At 42.4% G+C, this 25,043-nt stretch overlaps 1 protein-coding gene across 1 annotated transcript in view; it reads right to left on the bottom strand.

Annotated features, from left to right (window-relative positions):
• Positions 1-25,043, bottom strand: part of CIT (citron rho-interacting serine/threonine kinase) — a 158,155-nt gene that overhangs the window by 122,377 nt on the left and 10,735 nt on the right. The window contains exons 4-7 of the mRNA XM_057305738.1: positions 21,694-21,869; positions 17,112-17,213; positions 5,113-5,255; positions 4,278-4,371 (exon numbers count right to left, since the gene is read on the bottom strand). Coding sequence (XP_057161721.1) covers positions 4,278-4,371; positions 5,113-5,255; positions 17,112-17,213; positions 21,694-21,869 — 515 coding nt within the window. The remainder of the gene's footprint in view (positions 1-4,277; positions 4,372-5,112; positions 5,256-17,111; positions 17,214-21,693; positions 21,870-25,043) is intronic.

The following is a 25,043-nucleotide window of genomic DNA, read 5'->3' as shown; positions in this document are numbered from 1 at the left end:
AGAAAGGAGACAATATCTGGTCTAAAACAGGGCACCTTAAGCTTGAGAAACTGAAAGTAGCTTAAGTCAAGGGAAAGCCTTGATGCTGGGGAGCCTGCATTAAGACTTCTATCTTTTAATGTGTGTGTAAATGTTAATGAGCTCAGCATGGGATTAGGATTAAACTACAGGGTTTTGGTAAAAACCCTCAATACTGACAATGATATTTTTTTAAATATGAAAACAAGAGAAGAAAAACTAATGTCATCATTAAATGCTTACCTTTTATGCCTAATTACCTTGCAGACTATTACTATGCATTCCTCAAATATGCATCTTTGCACTTGTTGGATTTTATTTTATCATCACACTAGACTGTTTGGGAATATTCAGTTCTCCTGGTTTGCAGTGCACAGGGCTTGGTCACTTGTTCACGAACAACAAAGAGTCCAAAAGGAACTTGACTGGGTTGTGTTTATCAGCAAGACCCAGCAAGGGGTGTAAGTCATCAATGCCTCATTTTCAAACTCATGATGAGACTTATCAAAGAGAGTCAGATAACTCCCTAATTCCTGCCCCACAACAGGCATGTGATTATAAACGTTTATGTCTAATCACTTTGTAATTTTCTAAATTTTAAGGGAAAATATCCCTAGCTTCCTTTACGCACATATCCTGCATAAAGTACATTAGGTACTTAATAGTAATTTACAAAGGTTTTTAATGACAATTTAATGACTGCTAAATTTCCATTAGTTACTGACCTCCAAGGACATTAAACCCCATTCAACACTTAATGTCACACATCCTGATAAGGATTTTGCAGGATGCTTTCACTCTCCTCTGGTGGCAATTCACAGCCAGCCAATCTGGGTAAGATATTAAAAGCAGAGCCATGTACAGGGCACCATCTGAAAAGTTTTACTAAATTTTAGTTAATTTTCACTGTGTTGACAGGGAAGAAAATACACCAGTTCAGCAGGAGACAATAAGAAAATGACCAAGAGACAGAAGGCAGAGTTATATTTCAGGAGATAAAGAGGTTAAGAAAAGAAACAAAAAAGGATTAACTTAGATTCTTTTACAAGCAGATGAGAAGAAAGTAAGAAAACCACTGTCTGTCTCCTCCCAATCCTCTTCCCATAAAATGCTTAAACATAAAACTATTTCAACCTAAATTTCCCCATGTGGCTACACAGGGAAGAAACATCCACCTGCAGAAGCAGGGGTGGGATGGGGGGTTGGGACGGGTACTGGGTCGGGGGAGAATGGTATCTCATTATGTTTCCTCTTGGGGGAAAAGGATAAAATTTTCTCACTCCTATGTAAATGTCAAAAAAGGCTATCTCCTATGGATTTTCAACTGTTCACTGAGGCTGATTAACACTTAACTTGCTTATACTGCTCTTTATTTACAATCTCCTTACAAGTGTTCGTGTGAGAGCTGAATGAGACAGGTTGGAAGAGTTTGCTATTTGTCACACTTTGAGATTCTCATAAGGTTAAATGGGTAGCCTAAGGGCACACAGCAGGTGGACGGCATGTCTCAGATCAATACCCAAACCTCCGGGCAGTTCGGTTCCCCACTGTTAGAAAGAATACTTCAAAGCAACATACTAAGAAGCTTGAAATAATGACAATGGAAGATGGAAAACCCAACAGATCCAAAAGTCACAAATATCTATTCATAGATATATCTATGAGTCTATATAGATATATCCATATATCTATTCATAGATAATATTCATAGATCATTCATAGATAATATTTGAGAGTGGCAGGGAAAAGAATTGATTTTAGGTGAGTAGCATACATGAATTTCAGTAAACATAGATTATATTTCATATATTTTAAGTACAAAAAACATTTAGAACCTCCTTTAGGCCTACAAAACGTTCTATTTAAAAGAAACACATGTTGGGATACCTGGATGGCTCAGTCGGCTGAGCGTCTGACTCTTGGTTTTGGCTCAGGTCATGATCTCAGGGTTGTGATACTGAGCCCCACAATGGGCAAAGGGCTCCATACTCAGTTCAGTCTGCTTGAGATTCTTTCCCTGTCCCTTTCCCTCCCCTTCTCCTCTTCCCCCTGCATACTCTCTCTAATAAATAAAATCTTTTAAAAAAAATATTTAACCCACCTCCACTGATCAAAAATACAAAAAAACAGTATTTCTATGTCCATAGTTTACTTCATCTAGATTGTAGATTATCGGGCTTCTATAATTAAAGGCCTTTTCACTTAAAACAATGCTAAAAATTCCTTCTTATGTGCTTGTCACATTCTGGCCCTAAAAGCACAAAGTTCTGGAGAGGCAATTCTTTCTCCAAGAGAAGAGGAGGTGCATTACCCTCAAGTATGCAGAACTGAGCGCCTTATCTCCTTCACCAGAATAATCAGGGGTTGAGCACTGAGCTGCAAATAAACCTCAGTGACTCTGGAGGGTTCTGCGCCTGAAGTGAAGGTTGTTCCAATTAGAAGAACTGAAAAGGGATAGTTTGAAGCACTGAAAAACAGAAACCTGAAATGAATGAAAGTCCAGTCTCTCCACTTGGGGCTCAGAAGGAAGTGAGTGATTCCAGATGCAGAGATGGGGCCTTACTCTTTATTCCCATTTATTTACCAAGCAGTGACTCTGGATCATAATCTAGTTTTCCAAGTGGGTTTTCTTGCTGCAAATACCTAGTGCTGGCTCTCATTAATAAGCTGTCTGCTGTTTCTCAATTGACTTGAGATGGTTCTCAACCAGGTGTGATTTTGTCCCCCATGGAACATACAGCAATGCCTGGAGACATTTTTGGTTTTCACAACTGGAGGAGAGGGTGTTTTTGGCAGCTAGTGGGTAGAGACCAGGAATGTAGCTAGCTAAATATCGTATAATACACAGGATAGCCCCCCACAATAAAGAACTATCCAGGGCAAAATATCAATGGCCAATGTCAATGGTCTCCAGAGCTATGTATCTACGCTTCAATTATTAGACCATGTATCTATGCTTCAGTTTATTTCTAGGTGTATGAGTGTATTAAGGTCACTCACGCAATGTACAAGTTTTTGAATCCTAGATGATAAACATTTCCATTACTTAACTTTTTTCCATGCTTTATTTAAATTCAACAACTAAGTTTTCATGCCTATTTCTGAATTTCACATAGTTTTTAAAACATAAAATGCTTTGATTCTATAATCTAATTCTCACTGTAATGATCAAGTGAAATCAATTACAAGAACATAATTTGGGGTGGAGGGGTGGGGAACAGTGCCTAGAGAGACCATTTTTCCAAGAATCCTAACACTAAGTAAATTATCTCAAGTAGGCCTCAGGTCTGCTGAACAGGGAGCCCAGAGCCTGGAGTGCAAACATAACATAACCCCAAACCTTTCCCTAATATCAACCTGATAACACCCACCTTTCCTCCAAAGAACTTGAGAAAAAAAGGCAATTTTACATATTTCCCTTTATAAGGACTTAACTCTCAGAGATTCGGAAGGGGGGCATTTTACAGAGTAGCCTCCCTAACCTCTTAACTTGTGCATTTTAATGAGAATCAGTATTTTACTGAGAAAGAATGAAAGGCCAAGTTCCTAAAAATTTGTCCAGGTCACCAAATGGGTCAGTTACAAAGTAAGTCTTAAAATCTAAGTTGATTTTCTCTTAGACCTACCACTTTTTTTGCAAAGATGACATGAAAATTCACTTTAGTATATACCAATTTTATTAGGGTTTTTAAGTCTATATATTTTTTTTTTACTTTGTCATCTTTTTCCTCAAGTATTCTTGCTCTTGATCTCAGCAGGTACCCTCTTGCCTTCCTATTTAGCACAGGGAATACAGCTTCATTTTTACCAGAGGTCCAGGACTTGGAAATGACATTTTGAGCAGCTGGTTCTTTATGCTTAAGGATATTTGGTTCAAATGTGCCAGTGATTTCTTTCAATTTTGTTGAATAGAAAATAGAGATGTGAGGTAAATAAGATTACAGAAAACAATCTATAACAAGGAAAAGGAAAAGAAAAACAAAAATGAGCATTTTCCCTTTATGTTTTAACCAAACCATAAGGATGTTCCTAAAAATGTTTTGTAGGGCATTAACAGATAGGGTGCCAAGGTCAAGGAAGTCTGGGAAATAGCTCTATGTCCCCATCCCCACCTCCACACCCAGAGAAATCATGTCACACACTGGCAGCTGAAGGTTCCAAAATGTCACTCAAAGTTATCAAAATTTTCCAAACTTATGAGGACCACAGAACACTTCGTAGCATAATCTCTATTAAGCTATCTTATTCCATTTTGTTACCATCTTATTTGAGTTCATTTTAGCTGCTGATCCAAAATCCACAAGCTTGATGTGTCCTGTTCGGTCAATGAGAATGTTCTCAGGTTTGACGTCTCTAAGAAAATCAGGGCCACAAATTAGTGTTGTCTTCCCCATGCCAATCAGCAAGCAATTGTTAACCTAGGATATTAATTCAGCCAACAATCTCAGTGTCTAAATTCTGCTATATAGACTTCCCTATCGATAAATATAACGAAAAATAAACGTTCTGCAAAACAAATTTAAGTAAGAAAAAGAAGAAGAAAGAAAAGGAGGGGGAGAGGGAGGAAGAGAAAGGGAAGGAGAAGGAAAAGAAAAGGAGGGAGGAAGGGGAAGGGAACAACATTCTCGGATGTACATAAAACACCACATGAGTGAGGATGTAAAGAGACTCTTTTTGACTGAGGATTTGATGGAACACCTTTGTAAATTACTAATGGGCAAGGTCAGAAGTACAACTCCATGGTCTTCAGCTCCTATGTGGTATGCCAGTTGCTTCTGCAAATCGAATTCGGTTTTTCCACCATATAACTCAAGGAACCCATGCAAGAGTTCTCAGTCTTATCAGCTACATTCACAGATCTTATTAGCAAACTTGAGTACATTATAATTCTAGATCTATTTCACCATTGAGCAGGCAAAGCTGTAATGTCTGCCACTCTGGAAAATATACTTTCAGCCAGTTGCAGTTAAGGCCAGTTAAAATTTGGATGAAGCATCATTTTAAGGCTGAAATTATTCATCTATTCGCTCTATTGTGGGAATTCTTACGTGATACAGACAAATTCTCAGTATACTACCAGAGAGTCTCACTTACCGATGCACATATCCCATCTCATGAATGCTGTGAACAGCCAAAATCAGTTCGGCTAGGTAAAACTGAATCATATTTTCATCTAATTGGTCCTCGTATCTATTCAAAAGTGACAGCAAGTCCCCTCCAGGCTGATATTCCATGACCTGTATAGAATGCCAAAGTTATTAATTCTTCATACACCCCAAAAAAGGGAATGTCTCAATTAGAGCCCCAAATACTGCCTGACGCGTTATAATTACAATGTCTCCAAAAAACAACTAAGATGTGGGAGACATATTCTAAGTCACGTAGGATAAGGTCCCTGACCTAAGGAAATTACATCTGATACCCAAGAGAATCAATATAATGAAAGACTAGTCCCAGACACCATGCACAGTGTTTGCAAGGCAAACTTGAAAGTTGAATTAAATCCACCCACCCAAGTAGACACCCCAGACATTCCCTAGGATTAGGTACACAGTGTAGATGGAAATTGCTAGAGGGAAACAAACCCTCGGGCATCCTTTTTGCATTTCTCTCAGCACCCAGCAGACTACAGGAGGCGTGCAATAAATATGATACAATCTTTTCCTGCAATAGTCATCTGACCATCTCTATTAAAAATTTAAATGTAAACATACACTCTCCGACCTCATAATTCCACTTCTGACAATTTATTTTACAGGAACTTAGAGTAGTTTGTAGATCAATAGATACATAGATTTGCTGTAGTATTGTTTGTAACACAGGGGAGGAAAAGCCTGGAAATCACTCAAACATCCATCATTAAGAAACGGCTGAAATATGATATATCTAAATAATGGGAGAAGATGTAGATACTAAAAATAAACAGAGTCAATCTAGTCACACTGCCATGGGTAGCTGTCCATGATAATACAAAGTGACATGCTATGCAGGATAAAGTGCAACCTCCTTTTTGTGATTAAAAAAAAAAATTATTACATTTGTTAATATATACATAGGAAAAAAATCCGGAAAAGAATATAGAGGCACCCGGGTGGCTCAGTCAGTTGAGTGTCTGACTCTCGATTTCAGCTCAGGTCATGATCCCAGGGTCGTGAGATCAAGGTCCCAGGGTCCCATCCGGCTCTGTGCTCAGTGAAGGGGTCTGCTTGTCCCTCTCCCTCTGCTCCCCACTCCCACCCAACGCTCGCTCTAATAAATAAATAAAATCTTAAAAAAAAAAAAAACCCAGAATATAAAGTACAGCCTCAAATAAAATGTTTGATTAGCAAAAAATTTCTTCCACTCCAAGGAACCAAAATCCTTCCTCCTTCTGATGATAACCGAGTGTGATATTCTGAGTCAACATGCAGCTTTGAGGCCGACTTGCCCAGGTGGCTTCAAACTGCGGCCTGGTGACTTCAGCTCTCTGCCCTTCAGTTTCCCCTGCTCTAAACTGGGGTGAGACTAATTGCCTCGCTATACGGCGCCTGGCAACAACGAGGTCCTCCACTGCTAGTCAATGCCTTTCTTTCCCACCCCGGCTGCATGATCCTTCCCTCTCTGGCTGGGAGAAGCTGGGACACATTTCGATCATCTTTGCAGTCATGTCAACTCTTACTCAGTTCTCTTCCTGTCCTTTGCTCCGATTTCCCATTTTGTGAGCCATGCTATAAATATCTTTTGTTTTAAGTTGTCTCAAATCCTTTCTGGAAAGAGGCAAGATCCAAATAAACATCTTTAAAAAAAAAAAAATACTAAATCTCTCCAACTACTGCATTCCAGAAGCCAATTTTGGGATGTGAATTCTCTCCATCCTCCTCCAAACTCCTGTTTGCTTTTGGTCCAGAATTAGAAGAAAGCTCTAGTCAAGTGAGACATTGAGCATCTGCACATATCCGCAGAGGCCGCAGGCTGGCCCAGTAAAGATTCTGCCCGGCACCAAGTGAACCCCACGCCAGAGACCCTTGGGGAAGCCAGAGACCCACATGTCCTCCCCAAGGGCTCTGTGTCATCTGGGAGTCTCCCCCATTCACATAACATCGTGTAGGGAGTGGAGAGTCAACCAGATACTGGACAATTTGAAGAATAAGGTTCCATTTGCACTGCAATCGCTGGAAAAAGACTGATGAACCCACAAGAAGAGCAACACTTAGAAGGGGTGGCAGCTAAAATGCAGACTTTATTTCCCCAAATTCACAGCAGATTGAAAGCTACCAGTCCCAGCCCTAGAAGAGCCCACGGGAGCCACCTGGCTGCCTAAAGCTCACCCACTCATCCCAACTTCGTTCTCCACAGGCCCTGGATATGTGGGTGAATGCCAATTTTTATGTCTGTTTTAAATATATATTGCCATTAAAAAGGTCTTAAATATCAAAAAAAATTTTTTTTCACCGATAACAACAGAAGTACTTGTGCTTTTAGAACGGAAACATCTTAAAATAAGAACAATGCATATTTATGATGACACATCGCAGTTATAAATGTTCTAACCTGGCTCTATTAAAGATGTGTGAAATAGAATGGCTTATAAGTTTGAGGATGACAAAGTCAAACAGCACCGGCTGGCAACGTTTAAGAGCTCACAATCTGACCACTATTTAATACTTCGTAACTATTCCTGAAGATTCTATTTTGGAATGACCAGTAAAATAGTTAAGAAGAACCATCTCTTAAAAGGCAAAAAAGATATGTATCCTTTGCTCCTATTCAGAAGATCCAATTTCCTGAGCTAAAAACCCCCGGCAAAAGTAGATTAGTCTTTTCTGAGTCAAACAACTTTTCATTTCTTCAAAACCAGGGTTGATTGAGAAGACAAGCGACAAAAATTACAACAGCTGCTAGGCACCAGGCTCCACAACACGGGACAAAATAGACACGAAATGACAAACCTTTAAATAGACTGTGTCCTTATCAAAGAAACTAATCAAACTTGACCCATCAACACGATTCCACATTACCATACTAAAAATTCCAAGCGCCCGCCATTCGAGAACTTAATTTGGAAATTTACTGAGCAAATTTGTCTGTCCCAAGATGTTACCCCTACCCCAAAACCATCCTCCTGGGATAGAGTCGCTCATTCTGTTATGAATGGAGCCCATGGGGAATATGGCTCGTGTGTGGCCAACCCAAGCTGAATCAATCATCTTGCTGTTGAGCTTAGAAGTACAATGAAGAACAGGACTTGGGCACTTTCAGAAAACACTTCTAGACTTTTAAAAACAGTACCAAGTCAAGAGGTTCCAAAAGCATCATCAAAGGTCAAAAACTAAGAGTCTTCAAGTCTCCATATCAGATGACTTGCTATGAACTAAACACCAGGGTCAGCAGAACACTATGAACAACTGAAGGCCAAAGTCACCACCCAGGCTATGCCAGACAATCCATTCACAGCACCTGATTTTGTCCAAAAGCATGACTCCATCCCAGACTTTTACTACTCAGAGATGCCCGGTGAAGTACTGATCCCCCAAAAAAAGTGGCTTTTCACCTAATGAACCTGGTAAGTCCTCCAAGGCAGGGCCTCTCAAGCCTGCCTGTCCATCAGAATCACCTGAGGAGCTACTTTTTTAAAAATAGATAAAACACATTCATTTAGAAAAAAAAAAAATTGAGTGCCTACTATGTGTCAGGTATTGTTCTAGATACTAGGAAAACAGCAGAGACTGTAACAGACAAAAAAAATCCCTTGCCTTCATGGGGCTGGAATTGTAGTGAAATGAACAAGAGTAAACATTATGCAGTCTGAACATCCCAACCATTCAGGGAGCTTGTTAAAATTTCCAGTGACCCTGGGTGAGGTGCAGAAATCTGTATTTTTAGGGAGCTCCCCGGTGATTCTGATGCGGACAGCACAGTCCTGAGAGCCACCACAGATGAAGGTGCGGAGACAAAGAGGCTCCCTGCGTCGGCCAGGTGAAAAGTTTCTACGGCAGAGGTACCCTGAATACAGCTAACACCCCTACTCCTTGCCATTTTTTTTTTCAGTAACTACCTGGACATGACAGGATCTGCCTACCACACCAGGATCACCAGCAGCAAAGGGCCGGAAAGTAACTAGTCCATCAGTACGGAGGCAACAATCCTGCACGGAAGGACATGCGAGGTCCCTGCCCACAACGACCAGCTGCAGGTCACCCAAATGGCAATCATCAAGGCACAGTAATCAAAGGCCGGGGAGCCAGGAGGAGGAAAGAGCCCTACAGTGAAACAGTCCTAAACAATGCGATCACCCTGCAGATGGCAGAGAAAGCACAGCAGCTGACAGACAAGCCTGGCTTGGAGCTATAACGGACTTGCTCTTTTAAAGCAAAGACATTCAGGCCAACAGAGACAAACCCTGCTAATGGCACAGCTGCAGATGCTAATTAAAGGGCAAATCTTACATGTGTTCAGTTTGGAAGGAGCCGCAGCTTCTCTGCTGGTGTTCACATCTACACCCCAAGAACAGGGATGGCAGTGCCCATCAGTTGTGTTGCATTCAAAACAAAGGACAAGTGTGGGGGGGGGGGATGTGTGGACACATGCACGTGCACATCCATGCATGCTTGCATGCACACATATCCATATGCGGGGAGGGGGTGAGTATCTAATAGGTCTTGTACTCTATTCCAATTTGCACGGGGTGTCATTAGAGGCACGCTGTGCTGGCCACCCCTCTAGCAGCACGCCCTTGAAATGCTTGCACTACAATCAGCACGCCTGAAAGTACCACGGAAATGTAACGATGGTATTGGCATCGTTATCTGCCCTGCGCAGTGTTCCTGATCTTTGGCATCAGGGAGGAAGGAAGGGATCCTCGAAGCAGAGTGATCCCTGGCAGAGACCCTAAATTATTCCTCTTGAAGGACAAGGTCACCAAGAAAAAAAAGAGAGAAGACCCTTTATTTCAGAAAATACGAATCCCAGCCTGACTCATCCATCTATTCAAAAGATCCTCATTGAGCACCGAATCATCCAGAGTCTTGGCAAGATACGATAGCACACTCAAACCAGTAACTGAGGACATGAGTTAATGAAGCACCCTGCATTGGTGAAGAATCCCAGGGCCAGTTAACAACAGGAGAGTAGATACCACTGCTTGACCTGAAAGAGCGAATGCAAGGAACAGAATCACAGGATCTTCACTACTGCTGAAGGAACAAAAGGAAGAAGCAGTACCCAGAAATGAACTGTAGCTATAGCCACAGGACTAAGGTTTTCAAAGTGGGGTCCCCAGACCAGTAGCAGCATCTGGGACCTGGTTGCAAATTCTTGGGCCCTATCCCAGACCTACTAAACCAGAAACTGTGACTATGGAACCAGGCAAACTGGAACAATGAAACGAAATTGTGACTCTTAAAACTCTAAACGCATTCACTTGAAATATGCCTCAAAAGAGCAGGACACGAAACAACTGTTTTGAAGGCACAAAGGACCCCCCAGAGCAATAACACACTCGGCAACTGAATTGGGGTCAATAAGATGTATTAATATCTCACTTCACCAATGAGAACGTTGAAATCAAAAAGGCCAATGACTCCAGAGAGACCAACCAAGGAACAGTAATAAAACAAGAACCTATATTCTAGTAACAGCTTCCTTCCGACGGGCAGCCAGCTTCCCAAGCAGCAACATGTGAACATGCTGGTGAGTTTTGAGACATGCCTGAAAACGGGATAATCTTATCTGAGAGATCAAAACAGCACATGTCTCGCTGTCAAAACTATCATAAGCTGCCACATTTCACTAAAATAAACAATGAAGTTCTATTTGTTAACCCTCTCCAGACTCCCAGTGACAGCATGGGGTGGTGTTTCTACAGGCCATGGGGTCACTGTCTAGAAACTGCTAACCTCCAAATTGTTCCTACACCGGAAGGAAATACTCCCCATGCGATTGCACGACCTTCAGTGGAAAGCAAGACAGGAAATATAAAAAACTAATCCCAAGTAGGACCTCAGAGCCTGGGTCAGACTGGCAGTGCTTTGGGATGTAACAGTGGGTCAAGGGGTCCCAGCTTCAAAACCCAGATCTATCATTTATGACCTACATAACAGATTATAACTCGTCCCCCAAATCCATTCTTCCCTTAGCTGGATATTGGCCATGCAGCTAGATGGTACAGATGTGAGGTCATGTGATGAAGTTCTGGTCAACAAAACAGAAGAGGAAATGATGTGTCCCACTTCCATATCATTCTACATGAAAGAAGTTTTCTTGTTCCGCTCTCCACCCCTTTCTCCTGCCAGCCAGAGGCAACAAGAACATCAATGCCAAACACCAACCATGTCAAGGGGATGACATCCTAAAGGATGAGGAGCCACAAGATAGAAGGAACCTGGGTCCCTGCATTATCACATACAACAGACCTTCTCCATCAGCCTGGACTGTATTTTGCTATCTTTTTGTTACAGTAGCTTAACCTATACCTTAACTAATACATCCTATTTGCAACTGGGGAAGAAAAATTTGGAATGAACAGAGGGAGGTTAATGTGAGGCCACTGTAAGGAAAGAAGGTTCATGGGTCAGTTACAGGGTCAGAGCAAGAAGGGCCCGAAAAGACCCACAGTATGAAAAACATCAATACAAAACCAACAACCTTTAAGAATCTTACAAAGCATTTAGATGCAACAATACTACATGTAGTGAGTTGCAAAACAATGTTTTCTTTGTAAAGATCAGCTCCTTCCTGGAAGGACACTGGTGAAGGCATCTGTTATACAGAACTGAACAGATTTCATCATGAACCAGATCAACAAAGTGCTGTTTCCATGGGCTGCCTGCCAGAATACAGAACTAGCCTTGTTATATAGAACCAGACATTAACAATACAATGGACTTCATTACAATTTTCTATATACCAGAAAATGGCAAGCCACATTCATTGGTATATAATGACAAATAGGAAATTTTTAACCATCACATTTCGAAAGGATCCAAGTTCAATTTCCTTGCTCTGTGCTCCAAATTTTGAAAACCCCACTGGATCTAACTTGAATTACATACTTTAGAGAATAAAATTTACACTCCTAATGTGTGTAAGTTAATCTGTATGTAAATCTATTTCTATGAAATTGATCATACGTTCTTCCAATAAACGCTTCTTAAGCATTTACTTGGAGAAGCGCTACTGGAAGCAAGGGAAACATAATCCCTCCCTTCATGGATGGAGTAGCCTGGTGGGGAAGGCCAACACCCACTCATGAAGAGGCGGTACAGGGTGCTATGAGTCCACAGCCAGAAGGGCACCCCTCCCAGAGCTAAAGGGGCCAGGAAGAGTTTCTGGAAGAAGTGACATTTCGTCCAAGCCCAGAAGGAGAAATAAGAGTTAGCCAGGGAAACATGGAAACAAGGAATGGCATGGAGAAAGGTCAGAGGCCAGTTCAAAGAACTAAAGGAAGTTCAAGATGATTGTAAAGGGAAAGGAGAGGGGTGCCTATGTGGCTCAGCCATTTAAGTGTGTGGCTCTAGATTTTGGCTCATATCATGATCTCAGGGATATAGGATCAAGCCTGGCATCAGGCTGCACGCTGAGCATGGAGTCTGTTTAAGATTCTTTCTTCCTTGGGGTGCCTGGGTGGCTCAGTCAGTTAGGAATCTGACTCTTGATTTCAGCTCAGGTGATGAGCTCAGGGTTGTGCGATCAAGCCTCACAATGGGCTCTGTGCTGAGCGGGGAATCTGCTTGAGAGAGTCTGCCTGAGATTCTCTCCTCTCCTTCTCCCTCTGCCAAACCCCCAAAATAAATTTTAAAAATCTTAAAAAAAAGAAAAAAATCTCTCTTCCTCTCCCTCTGCCCCTCTCCCCCCTTCACGCTCTTGATCTTTTTTTTTTTTAAGATTTTATTTATTTATTCGACAGAGATAGAGACAGCCAGCGAGAGAGGGAACACAAGCAGGGGGAGTGGGAGAGGAAGAAGCAGGCTCCTAGCGGAGGAGCCTGATGTGGGGCTCGATCCCAGAACGCCGGGATCACGCCCTGAGCCGAAGGCAGATGCTTAACCGCTGTGCCACCCAGGCGCCCCCACGCTCTTGATCTCTTAAACTATAAAAGTTAATTAATTAATGGAAGAAAAAGGAGAGGAAAGGTAAACAACAAGCCTACAGATACATGTGAAAAAGACCTTGTAATCCACATGGAAGAGTCTGGACTTCATCCAGAGGGCAGCAGGGAGTCTTAAAGGGTTTTAACAGCAGGATGACTTGGCTGCCCTGTGTAGAAGACCTGGGGGAAGGGCAAGACAGATGGCAGGGAGAACACTTGGGAGGTTGCTGCAGTAATGCAGGCAAAAGAAGATGGCGGTGGGAACTCACCCAGTAGAAGCAATGGAGAGAAGAGATAGCTTTGAGAAATATATAGGACACTGAATCTTATTTCTTTTATTCATTGATTTTTAAATGGATCTTCAATTACACTGCATTTGCATTACAAATGAACAGTTAACTGCCAGGGAGTTTAGGATGATTTGTATGCTTCCTCAAACTTCAAAGACTGGTGATCTATAAGTGGTCAATAGGTACAATGGAATTCTGGAACTTTGTGATGCCAGTATAGATCTATGGTGCTCTTGCGGTGGAATGTATTTCCAGACTTAGAAATGTTGAGATTTTAGAAAGGTAAAATGGTGTGTATACTTTATATTATGTAACACCCTAGGGTAGGGCTTGTGATATCACCCTGTACTCAAATGCATTCACAATTGAGGCAAAATGTATGAAGTCACACTAAAGGGAATGAAGATGAGATTTGGGTCAGGTTTTGCTACCGAGTTCACGTCAGGTTTTGCTGCCAAATTAGTAACAAAAGAACTTGAGGTTATTCAGAGCTCTGGGTATTTCAGAATTGCAGATAAGGGATGGTGGATCTATAATCATATCTTAGTTCCTATGCTGAGTTTGGATATTTGTAAGAAAACTGTGCCCTTAGCAAGCATTTTACTCCAAATTACCAACGTACTTGAGAAGAGAATGCAGACAAGGAAATAATTACAAGACTCCACCAGCGATACCCAACTGAGCTACTAAAGAAGGGTGTAAAAATGTCGTTGCAGCCAGGTATCAATGTGCTGAGGCAACTAGAACTCTAGAAAACAGCTGTTTTAAAATCATTCCCATCTTGTAAGATGGCGGCTGGAAAACCTGAAAAGATGGTCATTAAGCTCAGGAGGCTGATGCCAGTGGCGAAATCCAGATGGAAGCCCCACAGCCAAAAGGCCCAAAAAAGGAAGCCCCCTGCCCCTAGGAGATGTCTTAACAGAGGAGGAGCTGACATTCCCAGTCTCTAACGTATTCCAGCAAGGCTGTATCCAAGAGGAAGTCCACAACACTGAATTCCACGATTAAAAAGAAAGGGAAGTTCTACCACTGGGACAAAGCCCATTGGCAGGGATAAAAATGGTAGCCCCGAAGAGATTAAACTTTTTTAAATGACCAAGTATTACCGTCTTGAAGATGCACTTTGAAAAGTGTTGAGCCATGAAGAACAAGAATAGAAGCAAAATCTGCTAGTCAACACGAAGGAAACTATGAGTCAGTATCAGTGCCAGGGCCCCTCCGGTCATCCTCATTGGCCACCACGGAGACAAGCAGTGAGTTCCTTAAGCCACTGAGCAGTGGCTTGACCAGCCATTGTCATCAGAGTTACATAGAACACTCAGAATTTGTCATCACCTCTACCAAAACTAACCTTATCAAGGTGAGAGTCCCAAAGCATCTCAACAATGCTTACTTTGAGGAAACTGCATGAGACTGGGCATCACAAAGACAAGGCCTTCAACCCAGATGAACAGAAATACAAGCTAAGGGAGTGATGGGAGGCAAACGAGAAAACTGTGGACCCTCAACTTTTGCCAAAAATCGGGGCCTTTGCTACTTCCAGGACTGCCCGTATTCTGTGCTGCCTTGAACACAAAAAAGACTGTTTGCAGAGCTGAAGTTAAAACATCCAAAACAATAAGAACAAATATATCCCTGCTGTTTCAAGGGATCTTCTTTTCTGAGAACTAATGAAGAAGTCTGTTAATACACCCAAACATGAGGGGCTCTAGAAGATAAAAAGGGGAACACAAGGCAAATGTAGTATATGCAAGAAATACCCTAGAATGTCGGTGAGACTAAAATACACCCAGGTCAGTTAGGAAGGTCAGGGATCCATACCCCATGTCTCAAGGAAGGAAAGGTCCAAAGGCAATATTCAAGGAAAGGAGGTTTCAGGCCCTAAACAATGGGCATAGTGTTGGTCAAGAAGCATGCGGTTAGGGGCGCCTGGGTGGCACAGCGGTTGAGCATCTGCCTTTGGCTCAGGGCGTGATCCTGGTGTTAGCCCCACATCAGGCTCTTCTGCTAGAGCCTGCTTCTTCCACTCTCCCTGCTTGTGTTCCCTCTCTCGCTGGCTGTCTCTATCTCTGTCAAATGGATAAATAAAATCTTTAAAAAACAAAAAAGAAGCATGCGGTTAGTGCAAGGCCAGGCTCCCAACACATTTGTATGAAAACATCCTCGCTCAAAAGGCTAGGTAGAGCTGGCGGCGGGGTTGGGGGGGGGGGGGGTCTTCTCTACTAGCACCGGGTTCTCAACTAATATGAAACCACGCTAATCAACTGTTTATTACAGGTCAGAAATAAAGTCAATAAAGTCCCCAAAAACTACCCCATGGAAGTTCAAGATAAATAGGAGTCCATCCCTCTCTTACCCTTCTCTCTTATGTGAGCCTCTATAAAAGTTTCTCTCCATTTAAGGTAATAGGATAGTCTTGTTTTAAGGGCTGAATCAGGATCAAAAATTGCTTCTGGGATACATTTTTTTCTTGTAGGAATCTATACCCCCAAGAACCTAAACAAGGCCCCCAAAATGAATTCTAGCCTTGTATACATTATGCTACACGTATATCAGAAATACTATGGCATTGTTCAAAAGAATGAGGAAGATCTGGGGGAGGTGAGTGGAGGGACGGGGAACAGGGCGCTGGACATTAAGGAGGGCATGTGATGTAATGAGCACTGGGTGTTATAAGCAACTGATGAATCACTGACCTCTGCCTCTGAAACTAATACTACATTATATGTTAATTAATTCAATTAAATAAAAATTTTAAAAAAATAAGAAAGCTGTGGTAGGGAGGCACTTCCCCTTTCCAAATTCATTTACAATTAGTTACAAAATTCTACAACTATCATCTGAGTCACATCTAACACTCAAATGTTTAATGATACCAAAGCATGGAATAAACTAAGCAAGGCGTGACGTGCCCTCATGTGCCACACTGCCACAGGCAAAGGGAAAAATAAATGTCGGAGATAGTAAAATATTGACTAATTTTAATAGAATCAAAAAAAACAAAAACAAAAGAATGAGGCAGACCTGTATGTGTATGTGCTGACACGGAAAGATGTTGGGGGTAAATTGCTGAAAGGCAAAAAGCAAGGTGAAGAGCAGAGTGGAGAGTATTATGCCAATTTTGTAAAACAAACTATATACATGTGTTATAAATACAGACATAGAAATATTTTTTCCATTAGGGCCAGGAAGAACATACATATCCATTAATACGCTTCCCTAGGGAAAAGGATTCGAAAGGTAGAGAACCTTCCCTTCTATTTTATACAGTTCGGCAGTGTTTGCATTTTCTTAAAATCACAATGCATTATCTTCCATTTTTAAAAATTAAAAAATTTAATGACTTTTTAGATTTAGTGGAGATCATTTCGTAGCATAGACAAATACTGAATCATCATATTGTACACCTAAAACTAATACAATGTTCTATGTCGATTATGACTCAAAAAAAAATTAAAGCAAGATTCTAGTCTATTAAAGGTCATATCAGACTATTCCCAAATAAATGACTTCTCATTATTGCCCTTTAATCCACGGCTACAATACCTAACAATAGATAGGGCTGTCTCTAAATGGACCAGCCTTTAATCTTTAGGACAAGGAGAACAGGAAGATACCTCAAAGCCAGGAAAGCAACTCGACAGACCGAATGGGCAAGAACCATATCCAGCTCTATATCTGTGATATATGAGTGTCAGCACTGGACTAATTCTAGAGAGATGGATGGAAAGACTCACCAGATAAAGGTTATTTTTGTCCTGAAAGGCATACTGTAACTGGGGGATCCAAGGGCTTGTGCTCCGAGATAATATGTTCCGTTCTTCCTCAAAAAATGAAACCTAGGGGAAAAAGAAACTCTTTAGACAATTATAATAGTATTGGGGTAGGGTGGGGAGAATGCCCTACCCTCCCTCTGTAAGCCAAAATTTATGTCTCTGATTCACAAAAAGAAAAACCATCCCTTAGCCCAGCACTCCACAAATTTCATTCATTTGCCTACTTTGCTCACCATTTCTGCCAGATTTGTATATTATCTGTCCAATTATTGACTTAACTCCTCTCCTTAAAGTCAACTCACTTCTTTTCAATCTAAATATCTTTCTCTTTCTCTTCTTCTTCACCTCCTCTCCCTCAACAATTCAGTTTTAAAGCCATTAGGTGGAGCAGAACAAGGTAAGCATCCATGACAGGTGGTAGGGAGAGAGGGCCACAGTGGCCCAGAACAGGATGCCAGGCTCAAGCAGGATGAGGAGGGCAGTGACCATGTGTGGGGGCAGTCTAATATCGGCTATCAAGGGCCCACATAGGGTGAGGAAGGCACCCACATGCAGGGATAGCCTGGATCAGGGCATCTGAGCCCACCAATGGGAAGAGCGGCAGCAAAGACAGGAGTCCTGATGCACACAGATGCATAAAGTGAGCTAAAATATTAAGGAAAGAGAGGAGAGCTACAAACACAGAAAGGATGAACACTAGAAAAAACACAGTGAAGTTGGATGGGATTTGGAGGTATTGGTGTGAACACATGGTTTTTCAATGTACAGAGATATAAGTACAGATATAAATGTGTGAGTGTGTGCAGAGGTAGGTGTATTTAATACCTGCACGTGTATTCCCTGGCTCTGTTCCCTGAAAGGCGTCTGGAAGCAGTGATACCCCAACAGCAATAAGGGCACCTAGTGTCCAGATCTTGGCTTGTAAATACCCTCTTACACTGAAAGTTACTGCTCATCTTTGAGAAATAACTGATCGCAAGGGTGGGGCAGGCAAGAGCCGGAACATCTTGCTGTACCAGAAAGCAAGAGACAACTCAAAAACGGGGATGTGTCAAAAGACACAAAAACCAAACTGAAGAGACTCTCATGGCCCAACTTAGGGGACAGTTTGAGTATAAAAAGACATAATGACAATAATGGCTTGGAACTCATTGACTTAAACAGGAAAATGCAAATCCACACAACTATAAATTAATAAATTGAAAGTTTTATGAAGAACGGGTGCCTCCACAGTTTGAAAGCACCTCCCTATGCAATACTAACGTAATGACAAAGCAGAAAGGGGTGCCCCCACAGTGACGCATGGCAGACACCTAAGTGAACGTCGACGAGAACGTGACAAACTGAAACAAAGTCACTCGTTGGGATGCAATGAGAAGAACAGAGCATCTCGTCTGTGATATTCCTGCCAGAGATCTAGCATCTGAACCTCAGCAACATTAGACATAGCTATAGTTTACAAAATAAGTGGTCTGTCATCTTCAGAATCGCCAAGGTCATGAGAGTCCAGGGAAAACTCAGAAGCTGGTCCAGATTGAAAAAGACTCAAAAGACAGGACAACTAAATGATACGTGGGATCTTGAGCTGGACCCTTTTGTTCTACAAGAATCTGAAACAACCAGCGGAGCATGAATGGGGTCTGAAGACAGTGGTAATGTAGCATTGTTTCTCTCCTGATTTTGACGGTTGTATTGTGGTTAATGGGAGAGCATCCTTATTGTAGGAAATGCACACGGAAGTCTTCGGAGATAATAGGGCATCGGGTTGCCAACGGATTTTCAAATGGCTCAGGAAGAAAAAAGTTGTTTGTACTTTGTGATCGTTTTCCATGTCAACTTGCCTGGGCTATAGCACCCAGCTATTCAATCAAACACGAATCTAGGTGTTGCTGGGCAACAAACACCCCACTCTCGTAATCTCCTGCTCCCGATCTGTGGTCCTTCTCCTTTCCCAGCACATAAAAGGTGTGCAGTGAGGGGTTGGCCAAACTGAAAAGCTTACATCTTTACTTGCTTGCCATGGACTCTTCGTCTGAGCCCTGAAGCTTCCGTTGAAATAAGCGGTCTCTAAGGACTCTTCTGGTTCTCACTGGGCCCGGGGCAGCTGTGCTGGCCTCTCCAGGTCTTGCTTACAGGATGTTGTCTCTCCCATCTCCTTCTCTGGCATTTCCTTTCACTCACTCCCTGTGCTGGCTTTTCTCTTCTCATGCCCTTAAATTCTGAAGGGTTGCCATGGCTCAGTTAAAGACTCTACTTTCCTTCACATTCACTCTCTTAAGGAACAGTTGGATAGCTTTCATTAGCTCCTGTGTGTGTCTGATTTTAAAAACCCTCCCAGCCCACACAGGGCACCTGGGTGGCTCAGTCGGTTAAGCCTCTGCCTCTCGATCTCAGCTCAGGTCTTGATCTCAGGGTTGTGAGTTCAAGCCCCACACTGGGCTCCATGCCCAGCATGGAGCCTACTTTATAAAATAAAATAAAAAATAAATTAAAATTAAAAAATAATAAAATGAAAAAATAAAAAACCCCAGCCCACACCTCACATAGGGTCATTGCGAGTCATTCACCTGAGGAAAGGCACACCTATCCGAACATCTCTATTGCTTGCCTGCAGTAGAGTATATTAGACTGTTTTCTTTTTACATGCACCACTTCTCATCTAAAACAAACACCGCAAGATCAGAACTACATTTAATGCCTCTTCTCAAGGACCTAGAAGCATACCACGCAGAACAGGTGCTCGGTAAGTGCGTCCTGATGATCCACGCTGGCTTCGGTATTGGGAGGCTGAGCAAGCATCTTCTATTCCTCCCTTCCAAATGATTTGCAACGTCCTGTCATTTCTCCTTTCGGTGAAGTTGCTCACATTTCACTGCTAAACACAGGCTACATCATTCTTTTTTTTTTTTTTAAAGATTTTATTTATTTGACAGAGATAGAGACAGCCAGAGAGAGAGGGAACACAAGCAGGGGGAGTGGGAGAGGAAGAAGCAGGCTCATAGCAGAGGAGCCTGATGTGGGGCTCGATCCCATAACGCCGGGATCACGCCCTGAGCCGAAGGCAGACGCTTAACCGCTGTGCCACCCAGGCGCCCCAGGCTACATCATTCTTGGACCCTGACAAGCAGCCTCCTGCCCTCCCCTGCTCCTTTGACTGGAGGCCGCAGTCACTGAGTCCTCGGACTCCGATCCCAACTTCCTCCTTCCAAAAAGTGTAAACGATCCCCAACTGCCTCACAAAGTAAACTGCCATTCTGAAAAACAGTTCTTGGGGGAATGGGGAGTTACCATGTAACAGGTACAGAGTTTCTATGTGGGGTGATGAGAAAGTTCTAGAAATAGAGAGCGGTTATGGTTGCACACAACACTGTAAATGCATTTATGACTAGGGAATGGTACCCTAAAAAGGATTAAAACGGTAAATGTTATGCTATGTATATTTTGCCACAATAAAAAAAGGTTCTTCAGGTTTCCCACCAGTGACCCCCCCCAACCAAATGTCTTGTTTCTCCCCATTTCCTAGTCCATCTGTTCTAAACCTGTAAGAAAGAAAAAGAAAAAAAAAACCCACATGCACACACACGCACACACATCTGTATAACGTTCTAGTATTCAATCCTCCGGAACATCACACACACACACTTCCACCTGCCACACTCCCGTCACGCCTCTCTTCCCAGAATCTACATTCCCTCTCAGCGGTGTGAACCTCCCCTGACCGTCCCTGGCTCACCCACATCTCTCCTTACTCCATAGTTGGTAAATTTGCTCACTGCTCTCCCTTCTGCGATGCTTTAGCTGCTAAGCGCCTGCTTTATACATTTGCATTTTTCCTCCACTTTCCAAAGTTGTTTTTAAAGCCTGTAACTAACAGCCATGGAGCTTCAATTCCTTCTGCAGGCTTCCCACGGAGTTGGGTACATTATCGGACACATGATGTGCGCTCGGACGTCTGTAACTAATAAATTGCTCTGAACACCAAGGCTGATGACTGTCTCTCTAGAAACTCGGCAAATGAATCAATATGTCTGGAGCAGCAGCCTTGTTTAAAGAAAGAAAAATACCACGACCAAAAAGAGAAGTTCTTACCTGCTCTTAAAAAAGCAACACCCTAGCCACTAAGCAATTTTATTTCATTTCTTCAAAGGCCTGTTTAAAAATCAAATACATATGCCCACAGCACAAATAAAGAAAATGCGCCCCAAAGCGAATGCTGCCTAACCCCACAATATGCATATCTCGAAACCCCCAGCTGACGGTCATGAAAGGTCATCTTAAATTTATTAGTTAAAAGGCCATGTTGATTCTGAAAGAGAGAAACGTTATAAAGAAATCAAAGGGAGCTTGTGAGCCTTCAAAATGAGTCAATAACAGTACAAGAAGAAAAGCTGAGAACGTGAGAGAGATTTCTGCAACCATCATGAACCAGAGAGTCACCGTGGAAAACTTGTGTGATCCCAGATGTCGATTCTGCAGATCATCGCCTCTGCAGTGAACATTCTGGCACAGAAAGGGAAAGGGCGTGGTGTTAAAATGCTCCTACCTGCTCTTGGGCCAACAAGGTCTTCTTCTTCATGACTTTCATGGCATAGATGTCCCCAGTCGCTCGCTCCCTTACCACCTGCACTTCGGCAAAGTGACCACAACCCACAAGACTTCGGACTTCAAAGTCTTTGGCTGAAGGCTGGAGCTCCTGTAACTCAGCTATGGTGTCGGAATCTGCAAGAGATGGAAGAGTTGTTCCCAGGTAAGGAAAGCATTTCAAATACATGCATCTTTATGAAAGCAAAAAAAAAAAAGAAGAAAGAAGAAAGGAAAAAGTGTTCCTATGTGTTCCCTCACTGTCAAAAGACATTTAGTCACTTTCTCATCCGTCATGAATAATTATAAAATCAGCACAAAAGTGTTTTTATATGTTAAGTTAAAATTAAGGGCTCCAGAAATTCCAAAGCAGTTTCCATGGTAGCTATAATTTGAATCCTGTAGACTCAGAAAATAGGAGAATACAAATCATGCTTTTCTTCCTCCTCTCTGAAGGCTGCAGGGCAGTGTTCGGTCAAACATGTTTATCAGCACTATAGACTGGCTTACAATGTGATGGAAGCAACACGATTCCCATCTCAACCCACTTTGGAGCTGACTTCCAAATCATTCCATTCTAACCGCGTTCTGCAGTTTTATCCCAGTAACCCAGGTTTTATCCCACTATCCCATCTCCCTTGGATGGATGGTGTCAGAGCTACCTCTCTTCCCTTAATATATAGCAGTGCTATCAAAAAACAGAAAGTAAAACCAACGAACAAACAAAAGAATGAAGCCCTGACATTTGTTCTGCAGAGTTGGCAGGTCACACACCTGGAAGGGTTTACAACTATCTTCTTCTTAGCATACAGTCTTGTTCCTTTTTCAAGTGAAGTCTCTCAGTATCTTAGTCCGCTCAGGCTGCTACAACAAAATACCATAGATGACGTGGCTTAAACAACAGGCATTTGTTTCTTAGTTCTGGAGGCTGGGAAGTCCAAGGTCAAGGTGCTGGCAGACTGAGTTCCCGGTGGGAACCCACTTCCCGGCTTACAGAGAGCCGCCTTCTCACTCTATCTTCATAAGATGGAGAGAGAGGGAACCCTGGTCTCCCTTCTTCATCTAAGGACAACAGTTCCATCATGGAGGCCCCACCTTCATGACTTCATCTAAATCTAATTACTTCCCAAAGGCTCCACCTTCAAATACCACCATATTGGAAATTAGAGCCTCAACATTTGACTCTGCAGGGCAACACGGATATTCAGTCCATAACAGGTAGAGATCCTCCATATATGAAGTATGGATTAAATGGATGGTAGATTTGGAATCTACCATATATTTATTGACACTCTAAGAACACTAAGCTGGGACATCACTGGATATGCAATGACTCTAAGGATCTGAAAGAATGGAGTAGAACAGCTATATCTGACTGAAAAATTCAATCCTTCACATGACAGAGAAACTCCATATAAACAGGGGTTACACTCCAAAGGAAGACAAGAGGAACACAAAATCAAAATTATCCTGGAGAATCCCTCAGAAAGGTGCCATGATGAAGACTAAGAGACTCTTGAATTCCCACATGGACATTAAAGTCCTCCGGGCACTAGAGCAGGTTGCCATGCCCATGTGCCATGTCCATGGTTGGGCACGAGATAAAGCCAGGAGCTACATTCTAGAGTTACGCTTGGCTTGGCAAGTTATTCACACAATGAGAGGAAATGAGTCCAATGAGGCGGAAAGCCATTTCATACCTATAGTTGTTGAGTAGCATATTGATAAATTAGCCAATGCAGTTTTAATTGTTACCCACCCCCTTTCTTTGTGGCATGGGTGGTGTTGAATTCACTTGGATCAAAGGCACACATGATGAACTCCACTGCACTGGGTACCTTCCCACCCGCAGACCACACCTCTCTCTTCAGTCAGTCACCCTGAAAACACCTCCTTTCTGTCCCTGGGGAATCAGGCAAGAGTGCTGGGTAGGTTGGAATAAATTCACCATGACCACTGTAAAAAATAAATCTAAGGCACCTTCATGGAGAATTCCAGGCAAGGTTGAAAACTGCACAATATTTACCTTTTGCCCTGACATCCCTGTGCCAAGGCCTGTCCTTCCCTGCCCTTTTTCCAAGTTTCTTTCAGATCAGGTATTTGAGTTATGAATTATAATTCCCCAAATACGCCGGCTTGCAACTTTCTGGATTGAACCTGATTTTATTATTGCTTGCACACAAAACCAACCTCTCTCGATTCTCTGCTGGGCCTTGGCTCCCCAGGTTGCTTATAGCATTTGTCCAACTTAACTCTGGATCCGTGGCTGGTAACCACCAGGCATTTCAATCACGTGAGTAGAAAAACTGCTACAGGCAAAACCACAAGGATACTCAGAATTCTGAGAAACCATTCCAAATGTCTATGTCTTTTCCCAAAGGCTTTGGATTATTAAGGTGCACAGGTGAGATACTAAACTCAAGTCTATGACGATTAAAAAAAAAAAAGACCCTCACAATTTCTCTTCCTACCAGCAGCTTCTGTGACTCCAAAACCACATTCCACTTCAGCCCTGCACACAGTTAGTTACAGCATTTAAGAACTGAATATTGAGGTGGAAACAAAGACCCAAAGCACTGTAATGAAATGCAGTCAAAGCACGGCCTTGTCAGATAAACATCTGGACCAAGGGGCAAAAGCCAACACAGCTGAGTGTATCCCTTCCTCTTCTGAAACTCAGTCAATTCAACATCTCGATTTCTAGGAATTTGTCCTTCATAGAAATGTTAGCAAATGTTCTGGAAAAAGACACACAGCAGGATGCTCATCATGAGCACTGCTCGTAATAGAAAAATAACCAGAAATGACCTAAAGGTCCAGAGGCGCCTGGGTGGCTCAGTAGGTTAAGCGTCTGCCTTCAGCTTGGGTCATGATCCCAGGGTCCTGGGATCGAGCCCCACATCAGGCTCAACGTGGAGTCTCCCTGTCCCTCTCCCTCCTCCCCTTTCCCCCCGCCCCACACTCATGCTCTCTCTCAAATAATTAAAATCTTTAAAAGAAGAAAGAAAGAAAGAAAGAAAGAAAGAAAGAAAGAAAGAAGTGACTAAAGGAAATGGAAAGTAGAATCAACCTAAAGTCCACCCACATAAAAGAATATCAGGCACATGAAGTAGCTCAATCTCCACTAGAACATACACTTTTTAAAGGCAGGGATTTTTTTCCATGTTGATCACTACTGTAAACCCAGTACCCAACACAGAACCTGGCACATGGCAAGTGCTCCATAAATATTTGTTGAGTAAATATATTGCTAAGTGAGCACAGCTAGTAGCAAAATATTACAGACATATGATCCATTTTGTGTGAAATGAA

The sequence above is a fragment of the Ursus arctos genome, unplaced genomic scaffold, assembly GCF_023065955.2.
Source record: "Ursus arctos isolate Adak ecotype North America unplaced genomic scaffold, UrsArc2.0 scaffold_34, whole genome shotgun sequence".
Classification (NCBI taxonomy): domain Eukaryota; kingdom Metazoa; phylum Chordata; class Mammalia; order Carnivora; family Ursidae; genus Ursus; species Ursus arctos.
Note: the sequence above shows the minus strand (reverse complement) of the source record. Positions and strands in the feature narration are given on the sequence as shown.